Here is a 19,635-nt window from a genome sequence, read left to right on the forward strand (position 1 = left end):
CCTAACTAAACTGCAGTACTGCTGCAGCACTTGCGATTGGCGTCAAGTAGTCCCATAGTCATCCGAAAATGACTTTATAGTTTAATATCTTATTGAGTTTAGGTTGTGGTGGGTTGAGTTTGAGTTATGATGAGTTAAGTTAAGTTAAGTTGTATTACGATGTACTGAGTTACTATTCAATAAACATGTTGTAGTGTAATGGCTATGTGGCTTAGTATTGGCTTAGTGCTGGCAAAAGATATTGTGCGAGATCCGACATGAATAATTGGGTTAGTAGTGGGTTGCCGGGCAACTATCAGATGAAGAGTTAGGGTGCACACTACCTGACGTCTACTTATTAGACGGTAAAGTATCGACTTCTGACTTATCAGAAGAGTAACATGTATAAGTAAGCAAAATAACAAGAGCCATGTGCGTTAAACAAGTCGTCTATTCAAACCAGTTGCTTGTGACGACAGTTAGCAACTAGTGTGTATTGGGATCATCTTGATGATGTCTGCTTTATTTTTACCCTCTCTTGTGCGTCATCTTGGGTTTGCGTCCATATTGGTTTAGATTTCATTGGGCTGAAATTTGGCGGTCTATCACATATAATACCTCACTATCTATTATTTAATTGTCTGTTATTTAGTGTCTGTTAGCGTCGAGCAACATATTCCATGTGGCTCAGTTGTTTGGGCTCGCCCCACGAGTTCTTGATGCACTCTCGAGGGGACTTGACGCTGCACCAGGTGAACAGCTGAAGATCGTTCTCAATGGTTGGGTGGCCGTCGTTGTCGTCCACGCACTCTTCCAGGGTAATGTCGCCTGTGTCATATTTGGCAGTAGCACAATATCGGCCGAACATGATTTTGAAGGCATGATCTCTTTGGTAGTACGTAGGGGTAATGATCAACTCACTGTTTGTGCCGCCGTCTGCGCGACGAATAATGCTGGACCCTTTTTTGAGACCTTCCTCCGCGTACCACTTCATCATCCCTTCGCGCACAGAGAGTTTCTTAGTAGCTAGAGAGGCCTTATAGTCGCCATCTGGGATTTCAAGAAGTCGCTCAACTGCTGATCCCTCGTCGCCGGGAACTATCACCAAGGTAAATTTGGCGTAGCCTCCATCAACATCCACGGCTTTGTAGTTTATGTTGTTCTCGTGGTTGTAGCCAATGAAGCGACTAAGACCACGGTTGTACAAGTAGACGATGTTTATGTTATTGTACATGAAGTTCTTAGTGCGTGGGGTTAGTAGCCGTGAAGTCTCGGAATGCACTACGTATCCTAGTGCGGGCGGATAGTAGTGCGAGGCCGGCAGATAGCTCTCCAACGGGCCCGCTCGCTTCTTAAGTACATTGGAAGACGTACGGCCCAGAGTGCTGCCTTGATAGTAGCCAGGCGGCTTGCTGTAGTATCGTGCTCGAGCAGGGTCAGCTATTTCGCGGTAAAGGCTGCCTTCGGCGCGATAGTCCATGATTCGGGCCTGAATGACTTCAAAACCTAGAGCCGTTGCGATTAAATAAAGCGGAAACTTAGCAAGCATACTTGGGCCGTTGGGATGGTATAAGTAGATTGAAGATGAGCCATTGTATCATCTCTGGGACTGTTTATCGGTCTAGAGTGTTGGTCTTGGGCAAGTATTGAAGTAGAATGTGTGTGATGGTGTGTCGGAGTTATAGACCGAGTGATTCGGCTTGCCGATAGAATGGGGCGTGAAGCGAAGTTACATCTGGGGTATATAGATGGAAACATGGTGTCCTGGATGCGTATACATATTGGTATTGGGTTAGTTAGTGTTGGACTGGCCGGGCTGTTTAGAACTAGCTTGGCTGCTGGCAATGGATATAGCTATAGCTGGGGGCAGTCGGGATTCCTTGATGGGGCTGGAAGTGGGTTCTACCAGACTCTTTTAGACCGCTCGCCCAAACTTGGACCGGCTGATGGTGCCATTTATGATTATAGTCGGCTGCTGTTGGGCAATAAGAATGTTGGCTATCTCTATAGCGTCAAGCACCATAAGTTATTGGGCGTGCAGTCGCAGTCGCACATGTCGTTCCGCACCGAACGCTTAGGCTTTGGGCGGGGGTATAAAAAGCTGTTGTTTGCCCTATTCCGCATGGGCAGCCACCAAATGCGCCCTTTTGTTTTTCTGGTTAATTCTCGAGATATATCTGCCGAAATCAAAAATATTGAGCAGCGGTCGTTTCCTTACCATGACAACCATCTTTTGGAAACAGTTCCGGGCATATCTAATCTCCAAGGAAACCTTGAACTATCTAAATATCCAGAGTCATTTAGCACCAAGCTGTTCCGGATAAGACAGGTCAAAGAAGCCAGCCGGTGGGGATACACTTTCACGATCCAGTCTCTTCTTGATGGCAAGTATGTGGTGGCTTCAAAAAGGAACCAGGACGTTGAGTTGCTTGATGGGGAGGCCTGCGACGAAGACCAATTGGCTTGTTGGTTCCGGTGGATTCCAAAAGGATACCTAGACCGGTACCGCTATTAGGTTGCGGCGGCGTTATGCTAGCCTGGCATTAATAAATTGGGTTGGCGTGCGTTATGTTATGTTGTGTTATGTTATGTTGGTATTGTGTACGAAGTTGATATTGAATACGAAGTTGGTACTAAGTACTAAATTATGTGGATGTGATATTGTTCTTTGTTGTCTCTACCTTGTTGTCTCTAGATAACAAGCCGCTGTTGAATGTGTTTGAAACACTGTTTCTGATAGTTGTTAAATTTTGATATTTGGGTTGCCTATCTAAGTTTGATGATCGCAAAGAAATGCTGGCTACTAGGTATACTGGCCACTGGAGTTGGAGTGGTCTTTGGTACCCCAAAAATCAACATGCCTCTGCGTGGGTATCTGTACAACGCAGGCTCTCATGGATATCTTTCTGTGCCCTACACTTCTTCGCCGCTCTATACTGATCATTCCGTGATTATTGGCCGAGGCAAGGATGTGCGTGTTCGCGTACACCTTTATCCAGTTGAAGATGATCGCCAGGACAATGTGGATGGTGATGGTGATTCATACTCTATCCGAATAGACACTGACAGCGACAATTTTCCTCTGAGAAGAAACAGCAGCCCGCAACAAGCACTTACCCTTTTTGCCAACACACAGTATGTGCTCAGATCGCCTCTGGCCCGCAACCTCAAGGGACAGGTCTTCAAAGTTGTTCAGTCCAAGAACTTCCGAGATCACTTTAAGATTATGTACAATGGCCGCTGTCTCATGCCAGACCGAAGACAGCTCTTTGTGCTAGCCAAGTGCTTCAATGAGACTGATGACCCGATTGTGATAAAACAGATGTTTCGCATTGATGGTGACGTCTTTCAGCCAATCCACATTGCTCGTGGAATCTTCTCGCACTACTTTGAAGGCTGTGCACCTTGTACGCGAAATAATCCAGATATTCTTAACGGAAAGTACATCTTCCTCAATGATAAATACTGCACCCGTCCTTGCACTCCTAAAACACCTAACAGTCAAGACCCTGCACCAAATCCTGCCCCAAATCCTACTCCAGATCCTACGCCCGCCCCCTCTTACTCTCACAGACCCAGGCTAACTGCATAGTCTGGTTTGGTACCAACTTAATATTAACTTGTTATTAGCTATTTGGGTTTAAACGAATAAAAGGACTAAAACCTCTACTTTTTTGAAATTGGGTTAGTGTATGTGTGCTTTTTAGTTTTATGCTAACTTATTAGATTGTATTGGTATTGTATTGGGTTAGTATTGGGTAGGGTAAAGATAGGATATGATGGGCTAGGTTGTATTGAGTTAGTAGTTAATTAAATGTAAATAGTAGTTAGTGATATATGATGATAAAGTTCGGTTTATTGAAATCTAAGGACATAGATGTGATATGGTGAAAAGGGCCATAAGGACTAGTAGATCTAGTGAAGCGCTGTACATTAGAAATTCTGGGTTACTAACGGCCAAACAACTTGCCTAGACCTTTAGAAATGCCGTGAGAGACTTTATCGGCGGCTCCTGCTACTGTGTTGGCCACCGCAGTGACAGGTCTTTCAATCATCTTATCAACAGCTCGATAGACTAAACCTTCTTTATGTGGATGTGAATGTGAAGGATAATATGATTGCGGCGGAGGAGGGTACGAGGGCGGCGGACCGTAAGGAGAAGGCCCCGGGGGCGCGTAGCCGCCATAATAGGGGTTGGAAGGATAAGCGCCGCTCGGGCCTTGTGGGTACGGCTGGCCATAGCCACCATAAGAAGGATATTCTGGCGCGTAGCCGCCGCTTTCATGAGCATTGGCTACAACAAAAGGTGCTGCACGCGCAGCTCTTTCCTCTGGAACACAGTTAGTGCATTTATGAACTGTCGTTACGCCCTTTGGATTAATTACCGATTCAATTCGCTGAAGGGTGTTGCTTAGCATAGGCTCTTCACCTGACAGCAGAGAGCTCGACATTTGGAGCCCCGAACTTAATGCCGAGCCCAAGCGACTAAATATACTGCTAGTTTGTGTAGTAGTCGAAACGGTCGAATATGCCGTGCCGTTTTCGGCTTTTGGAGCAGGAGCCGTGGGGGGTGGAGCAGGAGGATAGTGGCTGGGTGTGTTATATGGAGCGTATGCAGCATAGGGAGTGGGTTCTAGAGGCGCGAAAGGGCTAGGGGGCCCTAAACCCGGTAGAGAGTGATCCTGAGGACAGCGGTTGCCACTATACAGATGCTCGCCGGATTGAATCATTTCCTTCAGAATGTGGGATTTCTCTGGGTCGCTCTGGAACCGCCTAAGAGTTTCCTGGGCCAGCATATGCTTGTGCCGCATTTCCTGAGTGCCGTACATAAAGGCCATTCCCTTGCGGTCATCACGGCAAGTATCAAGAACAACTCGACCTTCATTCACATGCATACACATAGTTTGGTCGACCACTGGCTTGATAAACAAACCGCCATCCTCACGAGGAACAAAAACCCAATGATAGGAACAACTTCTTTCGACTCGTGGTACAATGGGCTTGACAGTATAACGGCACTTCCCAATAGCATACCCGGGGTCCGTCCAAATGCTAATATGTGACTGGGCTTTCACCGGGCTATCTCCTTCATGCCCAGAATATTTCAGCTTAAATTGCGGGGGAGGCTCGATATGGGGGTGGTACTCAGTATGGAGTATGCCGGTTCCTTGGTCCCAGGTCAAAAAGCAGTCATTGCGATAAAAGTTCCAGATATTTACATCCAGCATATTGGTTATCGGGCTGATAGCGAAGAAGTATGACATCAGCTGGTTAATCTTGCTCATCACCAAATATCAGATATTACATTGAAACGGATTTAAAAACAAGATGAAACATTCACCTTCAAAAGAAGCCAGTTAAGAAATTCAATGTGTTTATTGGGCCGAGTTGATCACCTACGTGCCACAGTTATCTCTTACTGGGCAGTATTAACAGCACTTAATGAAAATATAACTAATTTAATCTACTCTTTGGAAGTTGATCTCGCCATTGTTCTTATGGGTGAGACAAGATGCGACGGGAAGGACGTGCCAGAATAGGTCCTTGGGGGCATCCCGCTGGAGTTGGGCGGCGGGCCTGAATGGAATTGCGGGGGCATGTTACTCGGACCTGAAGATGTATTGGGGTAGTTAGCTATCGGCATCCCATTGGCGGTGGGTGATGGGCCTGAGTTAAACTGAGGCGGCATACTGCTTGGGCCGGGAGGTGCATTGGGATAGTTCATTGGCGGCGCGCCTGGGGGCATGCTGGGACCAAATTGAGGAGGCATGCTGTTCGGGCTAGGCGGCATAGGTCCTGGACCGTACTGAGACGGCATGCCTGTTGGGTTAGGTGGCATACTGGAGCCAAATTGAGGAGGCATGCTGTTTGGGTTAGGTGGCATAGGCCCCGGGCCATACTGAGACGGCGGCGGGCCATTAGGCGGCATGGGGCTTGTGTAGGGCATGGAACTTGGAGAAGAGTAAGGCAGCCCGGAGCTCATAGGTGGTCTGTTGTTAGATCTTGCTCTATAGCTATATGGCAAAACCGGGTTAGAAGAAGACATGCTAGATGAACTAAAGTTTGGGGCGGGCAAATAGCCAGGGCCTCCAAAGCCTCCAGGAGCAGAGCCAACAGGAACAGAGCCAACAGGAGGTACTCCGCACGATGAACCGCCGCAGGGCATACCACCAGACATTCCCCCAGACCAGCCACCGCCCCCATTCATGCCATTCGAAACATTGCCCGATAGGCCAGCACCGCCGCCTGGCATACTACCAGGGAAACTTCCCGGCATACTACTCGTTATACCACCAGGCATACTACCAGGGAAGCTGCCCGGCATACTACCAGGCATACCACCAGGGAAGCTTCCCGGCATACCGCTAGTTATACCACCTGGAATGCCAACCCCACCGCCTATAATATTATTCGGGCCGCCGGCATTAGGATAAGGTCGTGAGGATCCCTGTAGGTTCAAAACGCCCTCATCAATATGCTGTAGGATATCAAGCACCACCTTCATAACCTCTTTCAAGGTCCCAATGCCTCCGGCTGCGCCGTTGGGTCCAGCTGAGTTAGCGCCAATTGTGCCGTGAGGATTCTCTGTCTTAGGTTTTGTTATATCTACAAACCTAAACAGTTGGCGAGAGTCTTCATCATTACAGGGCTCAAGAACAAGTTTAGTGTCACTAGGGTCTGCAAGCCCGAGTGCGTTGTTAGACAAGGCTAGTTTGAGCATAGAAGCACACATATGATGGGAGTGGCGGGCAATAGGGCGCATCTGAACCGCATTTTTACTTGAGATAAACGTAAGATGCCACCTTTGGGGGGCACCGCTCTTCTTAGGGGCCATGAAGATTCTGTTTGCCTTAATGTCAGCGGATAGGGTTTGGCCTCCATAGCTTTCAAGAATGTAGACCTGCTCATCGCCTTGCTCTGAGTTAGAAGACTTGGCAGTGCGCATGGTCACCACAAAAGCCATTTCTTCCAGATCAATAATGCTTGATTGGGGCATTTGAATGGGAAACTTAGTAGAAGTCTCTAACTTGCCGGTCTTTGGAGAAACGAAGACTTTGGGGTCGCTGGAATGGTACGGAGAGATCGTAGTCACGAAAATCTTAGCATCGTCTTGGTATGCCTTTGCCTGCCCTAGTCCTAGAACGCCAACGGCTAGCGCACATAAAACCCAACGCGTTTTCATGAAGGGGGTGCGGTTCTGGTGTGTTATACTAGGCTCTAAACAGTGTTTCATAGATAAGACATTTATTGGGTTAGTATTGGAATTGATATGTCTCAGAGGAAGAACATGGCCAATATCAATACTCCAGCCAATTTCGGTGATGGTTAGATCACAGAGCTAAAATTAGAAGCTAATAAAACGAGTTGTAATGTGTTGGTTGGTGATACGTGTGTTGGTGGGAAGAGTGGGGGTGGTAGGTTTCATTGCCATAAGAGTGGCCGTTATATGGGTGGTTGCCGGATGAATAGCCGTTATAAGAGTGATTTTCATATGAATGGCTGTTGTAAGGATGATTGCCATGTGCGTGGTCGGTAGAGGGGCGGGAGTCATATGTGTGTCTGTTATAAGAGTGCCGGTCGTGAGGATGGCGGAGCCGATGCGTACTTTGGTATGGATCCTCTCTGTTCACTAGCGGATGCGATGCATGGTGGGAGTTGTAGCCTGGCGGATGGCCAGAGTGGACATCATAATACTCGGCTTCATAATAGACGGGCGAAGGGCGGCGATGAGGGGCTCTAGACTGTTTAAGGATCTTCTCAATGCGAGAAAGGGGTAAATGCTTTGCTAGCAGCCGTTTCATTTGTTTAACGGAAAGCTGAGCAGTAGATTTGCCCGGTCCGCCACACAAACTGCTAATTGTGTGGTGGCTGCAGAAGCTCTTAAGGGTGCCGAGCATTCCCTTTATCTTGGTAATGTTAGAACTCAGGTCTTTTAGATCAATTATAGTGTTGGCAGTTCCATTCGGATTGTAAGGATTGTTAGGGTTATTTGGGTCGTTAGGGTTAGTATTGGGATTGTTGGGGTTATACGGGTTATATGGATTGTTAGGGTTGTATGGGTTATTGGGGTTGTGTGGATTGTAAGGATTGTTAGGGTTATTGGGGTTGTGTGGATTGTGTGGATTGTGTGGGTTGTGTGGGTGGTAAGGGTTATTGGGATCATAAGGATTGACGTTGCCGACACCACCTACGCCGGTTGGACAATAAGGATTGTAAGGATTCGTATTAGGCAAGGTATTTGCATTCATGCCGTTAGGGTTGTAAGGATTATTTCCTGGCATACCGCTGGGATTAAAGGGATACCCACCATTATTACCAGCCATTCCATTAGGGTTATATATGCCATTGCCACCCATGCCACCCATACCACCCATACCGTTCGGGTTGTAGGGATGGTTGTTTGGATTGGCAAGACCATTGGGATTGTATGGATTTAAGGAACTCTGTTTGCAGCGCTGCATACACATCATATCTACATTGTTGGAGTTTCCCATGCCACCCATTCCGCCATTTCCAAACCCTCCTCCTCCGTTTCCAAACCCGCCTCCTCCATTTCCAAACCCGCCTCCTCCGTTTCCAAACCCGCCTCCTCCATTTCCAAATCCTCCACCACCATTTCCAAAGCCACCGCCTCCGTTTCCAAATCCTCCACCGCCACCACCATTTCCGAATCCTCCGCCACCACCACCCATACATCGACTAATACACATATTTACATTGCCGCCCATACCGTTATGCATTCCACCGCCCCAGCCGGAGTTAGGATACTGACCATTTGGATCCGCGCCATATCCATCCCAGCCGCCGCCATTATTTCCGGTATGATGGCCGTTGTTATGGTGGTGGCCGCCACCATGGTCCATGTTGGACAAGCCATTGGTCATCCAGCTAGGCAGCTGGCCACTAGGATCAACCGCACTCAGGTTATATTCTATCTCTTCTCGTGGAGTCAGGTACATCCCCTTATATGGATCATCTTTGACCTCGATCATATCGTACCGATGTTCCAAAGTAGTGTCACTACAGGACTCAAGCTTCAGAACCCCTTCATGCGTCTCACGCACGACGCACCAGCCATGGTCTGCATCCTTTATCTTATATCCGTTAGTCATCGGCTTAATTCGCCATTTCTTAATATAAGTGCTCTCGTTAGAGTCCACGGAGCAAGGAACAACATGGTAGTCGCTCTTTTTAACACAAATCATCTTTTGCCGGTGGTTGGACATGCTTGCCCGCTCGTTCTTTGGTTTGATAAGCAGATTGTATACATCCGTAATATACGTTTTGTGCATAACTAGCACCGTATGAACATGGTCTCGGTTCTTCTTAATCGACTCCAGATTAAGAAAGTATATCCCTTCAACCTTATGGTCATACGCCATCCTATATGTCGGCTGCAACGTATTGTATATCGAAACGTCCTTTTCGTGCAAGTTTGTCAAGTAGTTCCCTTCCGAGTAATTCTGCGTAGAAGCCGAAGAATAGATCCCTAGAAGCTTCAAAAACTTAGCCCAAGACATAGCATCTACTGTCTCCCCGCATATTTATAAGGCATAACACTGTTTTGTGCTAATCAAAACATGTTTTCCTTTTTAGATAAGGAATTGGTCTATCCACCTTCGTCCATCAAAAAGACCGCCTAATTCAAGCCTAAACACCAACCCCAACCAACCTATCATCCACAAAAGCACACACCGTTATCTCAACTCAACCACCAATCCACACCAGCAACCATTTTTCTACTCCTACTTCTACTTCTACCTTTATTATTACTGCCACTGCCACTGTCATTACTTCTACTACAATTCAAAACGGAGCTTCACCGCAACACACGCCAACACACATCCAAAGCCAATCCAACAATAACTCCACTAACTACCAACCCCGCACAACAAAACCCAACCTCACCCAATACCAACTCAACTCAATACTAACTCAACTTAACTCAACTTAACTAAATACAAAACACAGATAACCCATTAGATTTATTCGGTTCTTACCGCAGCATCTTGTTCCCATACATGCCTGCAGATGGGAGACAGCAAATCTCATTGCCCTTCTGGTTGCCCACAAATCCGTTCAAAAATAGTCCCGATAGTTTAGTGTAGCAGTCATTTGACCAAGTACTTCCTCCCACGGGAGTCTTCTCCTGCAGAGAAATCGTACTACATAAGAATGTGTTGCCTATCCCACCTTCCATTCCTCCAAATGATGGCATACTAGGCATACTAGGCATGCTGGGCATACTGGGCATGCTAGGCATACTAGCACAAGGGTTAGAATTACTCGGCATCATCATACCACCCAGACCCGAGCCAGCATTCATATGACAGGTGAAACTCAGCCCAGAAGAAGACTCCATTGGTGGAGGCGAAGGCATCTGCATTCCCGATCCTCCCAATCCCAATAAATCATTCAACGGCGTACATAAAGTCGCACTTCCACCACCCATTGAACCACTACCTCCAGACCCACCACATAGCGGAGATATCATAGCCCGAACCGATTGAACAACACTGTATGCTACCAAAATTGTCTTCCTAAATTGCATACCCCCTCTCCCCACCCCACCTTTATACTTACCTCTATAACACCGTTTTGTACCCCCTAACTAAGCCCCAATCTATCCCACCCCCAAAATCACCCCAGATCCTTCCAACAACACATCTACCTAACTCTGTTACACAGACCATTATATATGTTTTACCCTCTAAACTTATCCGGCTTATCTAACCGTTAGAACTAGTCTATTTACTTTTTTATTTTGTATCCCCAGTAATGACTCAAAAGACTAAGAAAGTAGGTGTAGTAGGTAAATACGGACCGAGATACGGAGTATCCCTTCGTAAACGTATTAAGAAGGTTGAAGAGACTCAGCATAGCAAATACATATGCACGTTCTGTGGCAAGCGGGGTGTTAAGAGAGAGGTTGTGGGTGTCTGGAAGTGCAAGGCATGCAAAGTAACTGTCGCCGGTGGTGCTTATTCTGTTACTACTGTAGCAGGAGAGTCAGCAAAGAGTCAAAACCTCAGACTGAAGGAGTTTGCACAAATCTAAATAAATTGGGTTATCTTATCTTATCTTATCTTGTTTTAGTATTTTGATTTAGTATTGATTTAGTATTGGATTGGGTTGGTTTAGTATTGAGTTGGTTTGATATTGGGTTGGTTTAGTTGAGTTGAGTTGATGTCGTAAGTTGATATCTTATATTGAGTAAGTTGAGTTAGCTGATGTCGCTGGTTCTTCCACAGATATCATCTTTAGTACATAACACAATACAACATAATACTAACACAATACTAACGCAATACGATATTAACTTAATGGGAGGTTTATTCGTGGCAGTCTTAAATGATATGAACATGGGTTAGAGTTGGGTTGTAATTGGGGTTAATAAGTGCATCGGAGGGGTTTTGGTAAGGAAGGTAGAAATAGATGTGTTGGTCACAGGAATCGGCTAGGAGGCTGAGTCGTTCTAAGTTAGGGGTTGGTGTTGCAGTGGTGTTAATATTGGTTGGTGGTGATGTGGTACTGATGAAGACAAAATTATCTAGAGGAATGCCGATAAGCTGGTAAATAGGATCATCGTCTAGGCCGGGCTGGGGTGAGTTTGTGGAATTTGGGGGTTTGTGGGATGCTAGGAGGCTAATTACACAGATATTGCAGATTGGTGGGCCGGATTTGGGGTAGCATAGCGTTGTGAACTGTGGGCTGGGACGAGTAGATGATACTAAGTCTTGCTCTGCTTCTCTTTCATCTAGTACGCAAAGGACTCGATGGCATTCTGGACACTTAATATGAGGGGTGCTGTTTTTGATATGATTTATGATCTTTTGGATTGGGGGGTTGGGGGTAGTGCTTGTGGTTAGTCTTGGGTTAGTAGTTTGGTCGGGTTGGGCTAAAAATCGGGCGGCCAAAGCGAGTGAAACGGCTGTGAATTTAGGGAGAGTATTGGGATTGTTGGCTAATAAACCACGAGAATAAGGTTGGATTGGGATTTTGATATTGGGTTTACCAGAACAAAAACTATCTATTTGGATTGAAGTAAGCATAGGTTGGCTAGTGACCCAAAAATTACGTGATTCTAATACTATGCGCACGCTTGCGGCCACTCGGATATTGATTAGTTGTAACGTGATTAAGTCCTTGAATCGAGAAGATATCCATTGGAGAATAATTGCTAAGTCCGGTTCGGTGAGGGAAGAGTTGTCTTGAAAGCGTAGGAGTAGCTTGTCAACGGATTGTTTTTGAATTGAAGCCTCTTGGTTTGAATCGGGCTGGAGGGGAGGTTGGGTTAGTATTGGGTGGACGCAGTCGTCTTTTAAGGACTCCAAAGGAATGTTATAGAGCATGAATTCTTTCTTGGCCGGTATATTGGGTTGGACTGGGTGGATGGCGGTGTGCATGGTGTACGTTGCAAATGGTATGGCTTGTAATTGAATGCCATAACGCAATAACATAAGTAAAACGTCGCTATGCCTGCTATAATCCCTCCATCCTAATTGTATAAGCAGTTTGTGCAGGCCAAGATGTTCGAGTGTTTTTCGTGCTTTAAGTTCATCTTCTACGTATCGGCTTAGTGAGAAGCCATTGGATCGGAATGGACTGGTGTCGGGGTAGTAGCTGACTTCATCTAGCTTAAGAAAGTCATTGATTGCTAGAGTTGCAATCTGCCTGGTGGTGGGCAGAGAAAGAATCTTAACAATAGCAAGGTTGTTGAATTGCTGGTTCAGAATGTGTACTTCGACCGGATTGACAAAGACATAATTGCTTAACATCCAGTAGATGATCTGATTGTCAACATGGTCTAAGATTAAAGTTTTGAACTTGACAGCGTTGGCCGAGTTTAATTGGATCGGAAATGTTGCTCGGTCGGTATTAGACAAGTAGAAATCTAGGTGGGGCAGGCCAAAGCAGACCTGTTTGATTTTAAGCTCTTGTGCATTAATGCCTCGGAATAGATCTAGAAGCTTAATACAGGCTGGGACCTGCTGGTAGCATGGAGTGCTACTTCCGGTGATCTCAATGGTTGTATAGTGGATATTCTGGCAAAAGACAGGGATGTAATCGGAAGGATGACAATCATTGGGGTAAAGTATAGGAATGACACGATCAAGCTGGATCTTAATAGACTCGTGAATTGTCCAATTGGGATCACTAAGTGATTCCCCACAGCAGATAACTTCTTTGCCTTCAGTATTCTGAGGCTGAATTTGAGTGCCACTAAATTGATAAAGATTGAATAGGGTTTTCTGTACGTCATTGCGTGTTTCTTTAAAGGAAATCTGGAAATCATCTATCATAACTCCATTACTGGCCCAGTAGGTGGTGTAGAGTTTTTGGTAGTAAGACCGAAGATTGCATGGCAGTTCACAGCTTATTGTAACAGTAGCCTTATTGGCATAAACACGATGAGGAGGGATAGTTTGATCTTTAGGAACATTAAGAATATTATAATAGTCCCATAACTCAAGATTAAGATTTAAAATAGTATCAACTTGAATGTTAGATTTGTTGTGTATTCCTAAGTACTGAATATGGGTCCAGTGGGCCTCCAGAGTTATGTCTGGGTGTTTTGTCGTAGCATTCTCAAGGCCGGTTAGTGAAAGTTCTGTTTGTTCCGTGGCAATGATTATGATCTTATTGCAAGTGGCCGAAACCACTTGGAGGAATCCAAAATCAATGTCCACTTCGCCCGGTCCAAGAGTAAAGGCAATAGTGTATCCCTCGGTGAATATTAACTGATTAAGACCAGAGGTATTTTGAAACTCAAAATCCGTTAAAACAACAACTAAAACTGACCGTAACAAGTGAATATCCGATGAAGCAAAAACACTAAGACTGCATTTCATTGTTGTTGAGAATTGGAGTTGGCACGGTAGCTGAAAAATAGCATGGGCAATAGTCTCCTCAGCTTCGTTCCTACAGATAAGAAAATCAGCGCGCTGTTTATCTGGCTGGTCTTGCCAACTGTTAGTAAGATTAATTGTGAGCTCCTGGCAATCGATCATATTAACAACTCGGGTAAGAATTTGTGTATTCACCTGATAGCAGCTTGGATTAGCGTTTCTGTCAGAAACACAGACCGAATCTGCCTGAACGGCCGTAATAAAAGCAATTGTTCTTAATTTCTCCAAAGCTATCTGAGCATCTTGTTCCGAAGAATACCTGGGTAGGCTAAAAGAGACTCCAGGGCCGTTATATTCAACCACAGACAAAATATGGTTATCTGTGAATGAACTAGATGCATTTGATGGGCCAAAGCCGGCCAGAGCGACCACCAGATTTGGTCTCTCACCCCGAAAGAAAAAGCCAATATCTTCCAGGATCTTAAGCATATCACTAGAATCTAATGGAGTTGCCCGGAGTACTTCCGTGTCTTGATTATTAGAGATATCAAATATGTTTTGTCCCCCACCAGAATCATCACTAGCCCAATCATTAGGATCTTCATTATCATTATCATTCTCATACACTTCAATGTCAATATTGAGCCGGTCCAGGCCATTAAAACCGCCAACTCGGCTTAATAACACTAACAGCACACATAAACCTACCAGCCAATGCCCATTATCTTGTTTAAAGACAGACATGCAGCCTTTCTGTCGGTTACATTCACTTAAAGACAAACCATGAGTTGGGCATAGATAAGATTTTTTAATGCCAATGCAGCTACAATTGGACCGTAATGTCATATCTATATTGCCTCTAGTCTTTTTAATTATAAACACTTGCGCCATCTTGAAATATTCTTAAAGCCAACTTCTTAGTTATAACTCAAGTTTAGTGATCTCAGAGTATAGGCCAAAGTTGATTCTGATTATTTAACTTTCAAATAAGTTCTATTGACTCAGCCGCCAGTACTAAATTGTACTTCTTCTGGCTTAGTTAAGCTCTTAAAGGACAAAGATAGACAAAAACACTACACCATTACACAGGACTGTTCGATATATTATAGTTTTATGTTATTGCTTCACTACTACTATGTCATCTTCAGACGGTTTATGAGTTGAGTTGGATTAAGTGAGATTGTGTTGGATTGGATTAAGTGAGGTTGTGTTTGGGTTAGTTTGAGTTAGTACTGGAGTTGCTGGGGTTTGAAATCTTCTACCGCACATCTACACTTTCTATACTATACTACATCTAAACATTTGTAGCGCTATCATAGACCACTATCTATTTCACACACGATCAGCCTGATTATTGGACAAGCCATTCACTGCGTAGCACTCACTACGTAGTAGTACGAATACTAATACCAATACTAACACTAACACCAATACCAACACCAATACTAATACTAACTTAATATGACGTTGTACTCACTCAACTGTATTTACTCAATAAAAGACACTACTTATCTTATGGAAGGTCTTTAAGAGAGTATGATTGGCTAAGATGGACTCTTATTAGCCACTACCACACTCCATGCTAAATCGTACTAAATAGTTAACTGCTCTTTGATGAGACACCGCCGGGCAAGGCAGTGCTTATTTATTGAGATAGTCCGGGGAGTTCTTTTGCGAGATTTGGATAATGTGCTGAACAAGCTCGTCGGATAGTTCCTGGGAAACTTGTGAATTGCCGGTGTAAAGGGGATGGCTGGTAAGGTAGCGGCGAATGTAGGTAGCAACACTAAGTTTCTGACCAGAGACTCTTTCACGAATAAACTTGAGATAAGGGGCAACTTGTTGCCTATCTTGCTCACTGTATTCGGCTAAGTACTTTTCAATGGCTTCCAATATGCCTAGATACTCTCCATTACCAAGGAAAATGTCTTTGATAGTGCCCCGACGGATTTCCGCCTTATCCATGCTGCAAATGTTAGCACGATACCAAAACTCCTGCTGCGCTTCCAGATCAAGATAAGCCGCCGTTGAGTCCAAATGAGTGCGTGGTGAATTGGCCGCTTGGAAGTTTTCATCAACTCGTGAAATTGGCAAGTAGAAGGTGTAGTTCAACGAAAGAATCATACGTGAAAAGAGAATAACAAAGACAGAGTACGCTGCATTCTCAAAACTAGTTGGCTGGATTTCCATAGGACGAACTTCAACTAGCCAAGAGCCGGTTGGGTTACTGGCCTTAGGTGGTTTAAGCCGCATGCTACGCCAGTTACTACTCTGAATATTCTCAAAGTCTTCCTGTGGACTGGTCTCTTCATAGCAAAGCACGGGATCGCGGATGTAAATTGAAGCAATATGATTAGTCATGGCTAAATCAACACCTCCGACTTGAAGTTGCGCTAGAGCACTCGGATCAAGAGGTGGATTGATGTCATTGTAGTAGGCATAGAGCTCAGGTGTCATTTCCGAAGTATAAAGATCAATGGAGGAGTACCGGCTCTTTTTGATATGAGTCTCCTGCAGTGTTCGACAGTCCACTGAAGCACTGACTATCTCCCAACGAGTAGCACTCTCAGTAAGAGTACCGGCTACCACTGGCGTTGCCATGGTCAAAAAGAGAAGTAGTGGGCATAGAGCACCAATATTATCATAAAGCAACCGGGCTTCAGCCATGGACTCACTTTGCATAGTTATCTGTAAGCAGCAGCAGCCCATACCCTGTCCCATACTATCAATTATCACCGGCTGAGCTCCAGGCACGAAAGAACCATCAGCGGCTTCTAGCTGTGCCGGTGGAATAGCCAGACGAAGCGGCCGACCTCGTCTTTCTCGAATGTTGTAGGTGAAGTTGTAGAAACGAAGATGTTGCGTAATACCAAAGTCTGGGAAGTGTTCACTACGTGTTACAGCAAAGGTTGGCCGATCTATCTTTCTTAAAGCCTTCTCCAAAGGCGTTCCTGGTCTTAGATCCTTCTGGATTCCTTGTACTCCCTGGGGATTGGTTATTTCCGCCTGGTAGTTCTGCCGCCATAACTCTTCCCATTCCGCAGGTGTATAAGCAATGCCATCCGGTCGTCGGCCTATCCCAAAAGCAAAAGGAGTACCTAGTAAGGGGAAGCAAGGCAGGCTCAGTACACCAGCATCCTTGCTGATCTGGCTAGTCAAGTAGGACTCAATTGCTAGCCGTCTGGTTTCCATATCCGCTTCAACTCGGCCAAGTACTTTGAACTGGGGGCCATAAGGCATCCGAGGTGTACTCTCTAGCATATACCCACTGTACTCAACGTTCAGTACATAGGCATTTTCTTGTTTTAAGCCTTCAATTACTTGGTCTGCTGCAATCAATAGATACCACCCGGTGGGACTTCTAAACACTAAATTCTGTTCTATCTCATCACCCCAAAGGAAACCTTTTGTCCGTGAGGGCAAAGACTTCGTATAAACCTCAAGAAAGTATTCCAGACCTCTTTTCTTCAAAACAGGTCCATGCAATTGGGTCTCTTTCCATGAAAGTGTTCGATTCTCTTTCAATAAGCCCATTGTTAAAGAAAAGTTTATTGTGGGTGTTAAATTGGGCTAGGTTTAAGTGTATTTAGATAGTATTTAGACTAATTGGTTTTGGTTCTAGGTTGTTTTAGGATGTGTATTATGGTTGGCATGTTTTGGTTTGGGTAGATCGGATGGATAATCATAAAGTTAAGTAAATATTAAGAAGTAATTCTTGGGTTTGATGATGTCAGATAGTGTTTAGAATTAAAAATACAGTCTATCTTGGTTCGGCACTTTTCTAATCAGAAAATGGTTGTATAAGGCTTCGTATTCGTGTAGAATTTGCAATGGAGTTGAGATTAGGAAGTTTTGGGTTGTACCGGAAATTGCGAAAGGCGATAGGAATGGACGGGAAAGATAGGGTTGAGGTAGTGTCGAAGGAGAAGATGGAGTTATCTTCGTGGATTAGTTATTTCCTACTTGTGTTTGTTGGGATGGGTGTAGTTATATTTGGTGCTTGGTTTATCTTGCCGTTTGTATTAAGTAATAGTAAAAGGGCGAAAATGGCCTCTGCTGATTGTGCACTTCAGGACTCGTCAGATCCAGGGGTGAAAGCAGGTTTGGGCTGGAATGCTGCTCAAAAGAGTCGATATTCACCACCACTGCCGGCGGAACCTATCTTTGACGAGTTTCCTACGGCACAATTTGGCCCAGCAAGTCGTAAAGCAAGGTTGACCCGTAAGCTCAGAGGACTGCTTGGTTTATCGAGTGTCTCGGAGATAGATGAGGGCATACCGTTACAGGAACTCAAACATAAAATGGTCGGTCTGCCCAATGGGAATAATACTTGTTACTTGAATGTCGGTTTGCAATTATTGTTGAATAATCCCGATTTTGAGGAACTGGTCAACACCCATCTAAAACCAATCTTTGATGCTCCAGAAACTGCTAATATACTTATCTATCATATGATTACTACACTGAAACCAATGGCCGAACCGAGGAGAACGATAACTATCGCAAGAAGGACAGAAGAGTTAGAGGATGAGCTGGCCCGAATTGTTACATTTATCAATCTGTTTGTTTATATCAAAACAGAAACTAAGATAAATAACCAGGTTTTGCTTACGATGTACTTGCTTCCGCTTGCTAAGTATATGGGATTGGTTCGCCTAGGAGAACAAGGCGATGCTAAGGAGGCACAAGCAAAACTTATAACTCCAATGCTTGAGCATCTAGCAACACTATCACACCCCCCGGATCATGAACCTAACACCTTGCTTAGCCAGAGAGCTGCGGAAGCTAAAAGCCGGTTAGATAGTCTTTTCACAATAACAATGCAGGAGTTTGCACGCCAGGAAGTAGATATACATGGGAATGTAAAGTCAATTAATAGAACGCAAAGCTACGGTGTTCAGACTTTATTAGTTGGCAATGTTAATACCGACCCAGTGCCAATCAGTACTAAGAACGAAAGCAGGAGATGGAAGAAAACAAAGAAAGAAGTGCCCAAACCCGAATGTATTACTGATTGGATTGTTCGAAGTCGAGAACTTGGCTCTTATGTTACCAAACTTCCCAAATACCTTCATATTGAACCTGAATACAGCAACTACCATGCTGGGCTCTATGAGCGCATCCTCAATATCCCTCTAGTGATGTTTGAAAAGGATATAGTAGTCGCAACTGACAAGGCCGCACCAGAATCAACGACTATGTATGAATTAGTCTCTTTTGTTGAGCACACGAGATACATTGACGTTGGCCACTTCATTGCCTACGTTAAGATGGATGATGTGTGGTATGAGCTCAATGACAAACAAGTTACGATGTTAAAGATGCCCATAACCACCCATCCGTTAATAGAACCACAAACTAGGAGTAACCCTAATGACCGCGACAATCGCATCAGCACTCTTGTCTACAGGCGAGTTGAGCCTACCAACCCACTTCCCACCAATTAGCTAACCCCACAAAGCAGCAACAGAGGGCAGTACTCTAAATGTTTCTCTTAGATATCTTTCTAGCGCAAAGAAGCATTACTGAGAAATCATAGAAGAACTTTAAAGCTGCTCAGACTACCAGAGAACTCCAATACTAACCCAAATCAGTTGAAGTTCAATAAAGTCCATCTCCTTCGAACAAAACCTTGTCTTTAGCAGGCCATCACAACTTGAAGCCAAATTGTTACCTACAGATTGTGTGTGTAATGATGTGATATAATGTGGTGTGGTGTGTTGTAGTGTGATGTAATGTAATGTGTTGTGTTGTGTTATTATGTAATATGATGTGATGTGTTGTGGGCTCAATCTATTAATATTGG

The 19,635-nt window shown here is 44.7% G+C and overlaps 11 protein-coding genes across 11 annotated transcripts; 4 read left to right on the forward strand and 7 right to left on the reverse strand.

Moving 5' to 3' along the window:
* Positions 1-637: 637 nt before the first annotated feature.
* NEHOM01_1167 (uncharacterized protein) lies at positions 638-1,528 on the reverse strand (the record flags this gene model as incomplete). Its single annotated transcript, XM_051490045.1, has 1 exon — positions 638-1,528. The coding sequence occupies one exon, from the start codon at positions 1,526-1,528 to the stop codon at positions 638-640; it is 891 nt and encodes a 296-aa protein (XP_051346005.1).
* A 162-nt stretch (positions 1,529-1,690) lies between these two features.
* Positions 1,691-2,494, forward strand: NEHOM01_1168 (uncharacterized protein; the record flags this gene model as incomplete). The annotated part of the gene is made up of 1 exon (XM_051490046.1): positions 1,691-2,494. One exon carries the CDS (start codon positions 1,691-1,693, stop codon positions 2,492-2,494), a length of 804 nt encoding a protein of 267 aa, XP_051346006.1.
* A 264-nt stretch (positions 2,495-2,758) lies between these two features.
* Positions 2,759-3,571, forward strand: NEHOM01_1169 (uncharacterized protein; the record flags this gene model as incomplete). Its single annotated transcript, XM_051490047.1, has 1 exon — positions 2,759-3,571. One exon carries the CDS (start codon positions 2,759-2,761, stop codon positions 3,569-3,571), a length of 813 nt encoding a protein of 270 aa, XP_051346007.1.
* A 358-nt stretch (positions 3,572-3,929) lies between these two features.
* NEHOM01_1170 (uncharacterized protein) lies at positions 3,930-5,264 on the reverse strand (the record flags this gene model as incomplete). The annotated part of the gene is made up of 1 exon (XM_051490048.1): positions 3,930-5,264. The coding sequence occupies one exon, from the start codon at positions 5,262-5,264 to the stop codon at positions 3,930-3,932; it is 1,335 nt and encodes a 444-aa protein (XP_051346008.1).
* Positions 5,265-5,443: 179 nt separating this feature from the next.
* NEHOM01_1171 (uncharacterized protein) lies at positions 5,444-7,213 on the reverse strand (the record flags this gene model as incomplete). Its single annotated transcript, XM_051490049.1, has 1 exon — positions 5,444-7,213. One exon carries the CDS (start codon positions 7,211-7,213, stop codon positions 5,444-5,446), a length of 1,770 nt encoding a protein of 589 aa, XP_051346009.1.
* Positions 7,214-7,331: 118 nt separating this feature from the next.
* NEHOM01_1172 (uncharacterized protein) lies at positions 7,332-9,500 on the reverse strand (the record flags this gene model as incomplete). The annotated part of the gene is made up of 1 exon (XM_051490050.1): positions 7,332-9,500. One exon carries the CDS (start codon positions 9,498-9,500, stop codon positions 7,332-7,334), a length of 2,169 nt encoding a protein of 722 aa, XP_051346010.1.
* A 476-nt stretch (positions 9,501-9,976) lies between these two features.
* NEHOM01_1173 (uncharacterized protein) lies at positions 9,977-10,531 on the reverse strand (the record flags this gene model as incomplete). The annotated part of the gene is made up of 1 exon (XM_051490051.1): positions 9,977-10,531. The coding sequence occupies one exon, from the start codon at positions 10,529-10,531 to the stop codon at positions 9,977-9,979; it is 555 nt and encodes a 184-aa protein (XP_051346011.1).
* A 227-nt stretch (positions 10,532-10,758) lies between these two features.
* NEHOM01_1160 (large subunit ribosomal protein L37Ae) lies at positions 10,759-11,037 on the forward strand (the record flags this gene model as incomplete). The annotated part of the gene is made up of 1 exon (XM_051490038.1): positions 10,759-11,037. One exon carries the CDS (start codon positions 10,759-10,761, stop codon positions 11,035-11,037), a length of 279 nt encoding a protein of 92 aa, XP_051345998.1.
* Positions 11,038-11,327: 290 nt separating this feature from the next.
* NEHOM01_1174 (uncharacterized protein) lies at positions 11,328-14,720 on the reverse strand (the record flags this gene model as incomplete). The annotated part of the gene is made up of 1 exon (XM_051490052.1): positions 11,328-14,720. The coding sequence occupies one exon, from the start codon at positions 14,718-14,720 to the stop codon at positions 11,328-11,330; it is 3,393 nt and encodes a 1,130-aa protein (XP_051346012.1).
* Positions 14,721-15,470: 750 nt separating this feature from the next.
* On the reverse strand, positions 15,471-17,363 carry NEHOM01_1175 (glutamate--cysteine ligase catalytic subunit; the record flags this gene model as incomplete). The annotated part of the gene is made up of 1 exon (XM_051490053.1): positions 15,471-17,363. One exon carries the CDS (start codon positions 17,361-17,363, stop codon positions 15,471-15,473), a length of 1,893 nt encoding a protein of 630 aa, XP_051346013.1.
* A 296-nt stretch (positions 17,364-17,659) lies between these two features.
* NEHOM01_1176 (uncharacterized protein) lies at positions 17,660-19,276 on the forward strand (the record flags this gene model as incomplete). Its single annotated transcript, XM_051490054.1, has 1 exon — positions 17,660-19,276. The coding sequence occupies one exon, from the start codon at positions 17,660-17,662 to the stop codon at positions 19,274-19,276; it is 1,617 nt and encodes a 538-aa protein (XP_051346014.1).
* Between the last annotated feature and the right edge of the window lie 359 nt (positions 19,277-19,635).

This window comes from Nematocida homosporus, assembly GCF_024244095.1.
Source record: "Nematocida homosporus strain JUm1504 chromosome Unknown 4527, whole genome shotgun sequence".
NCBI classification, from domain to species: domain Eukaryota; kingdom Fungi; phylum Microsporidia; genus Nematocida; species Nematocida homosporus.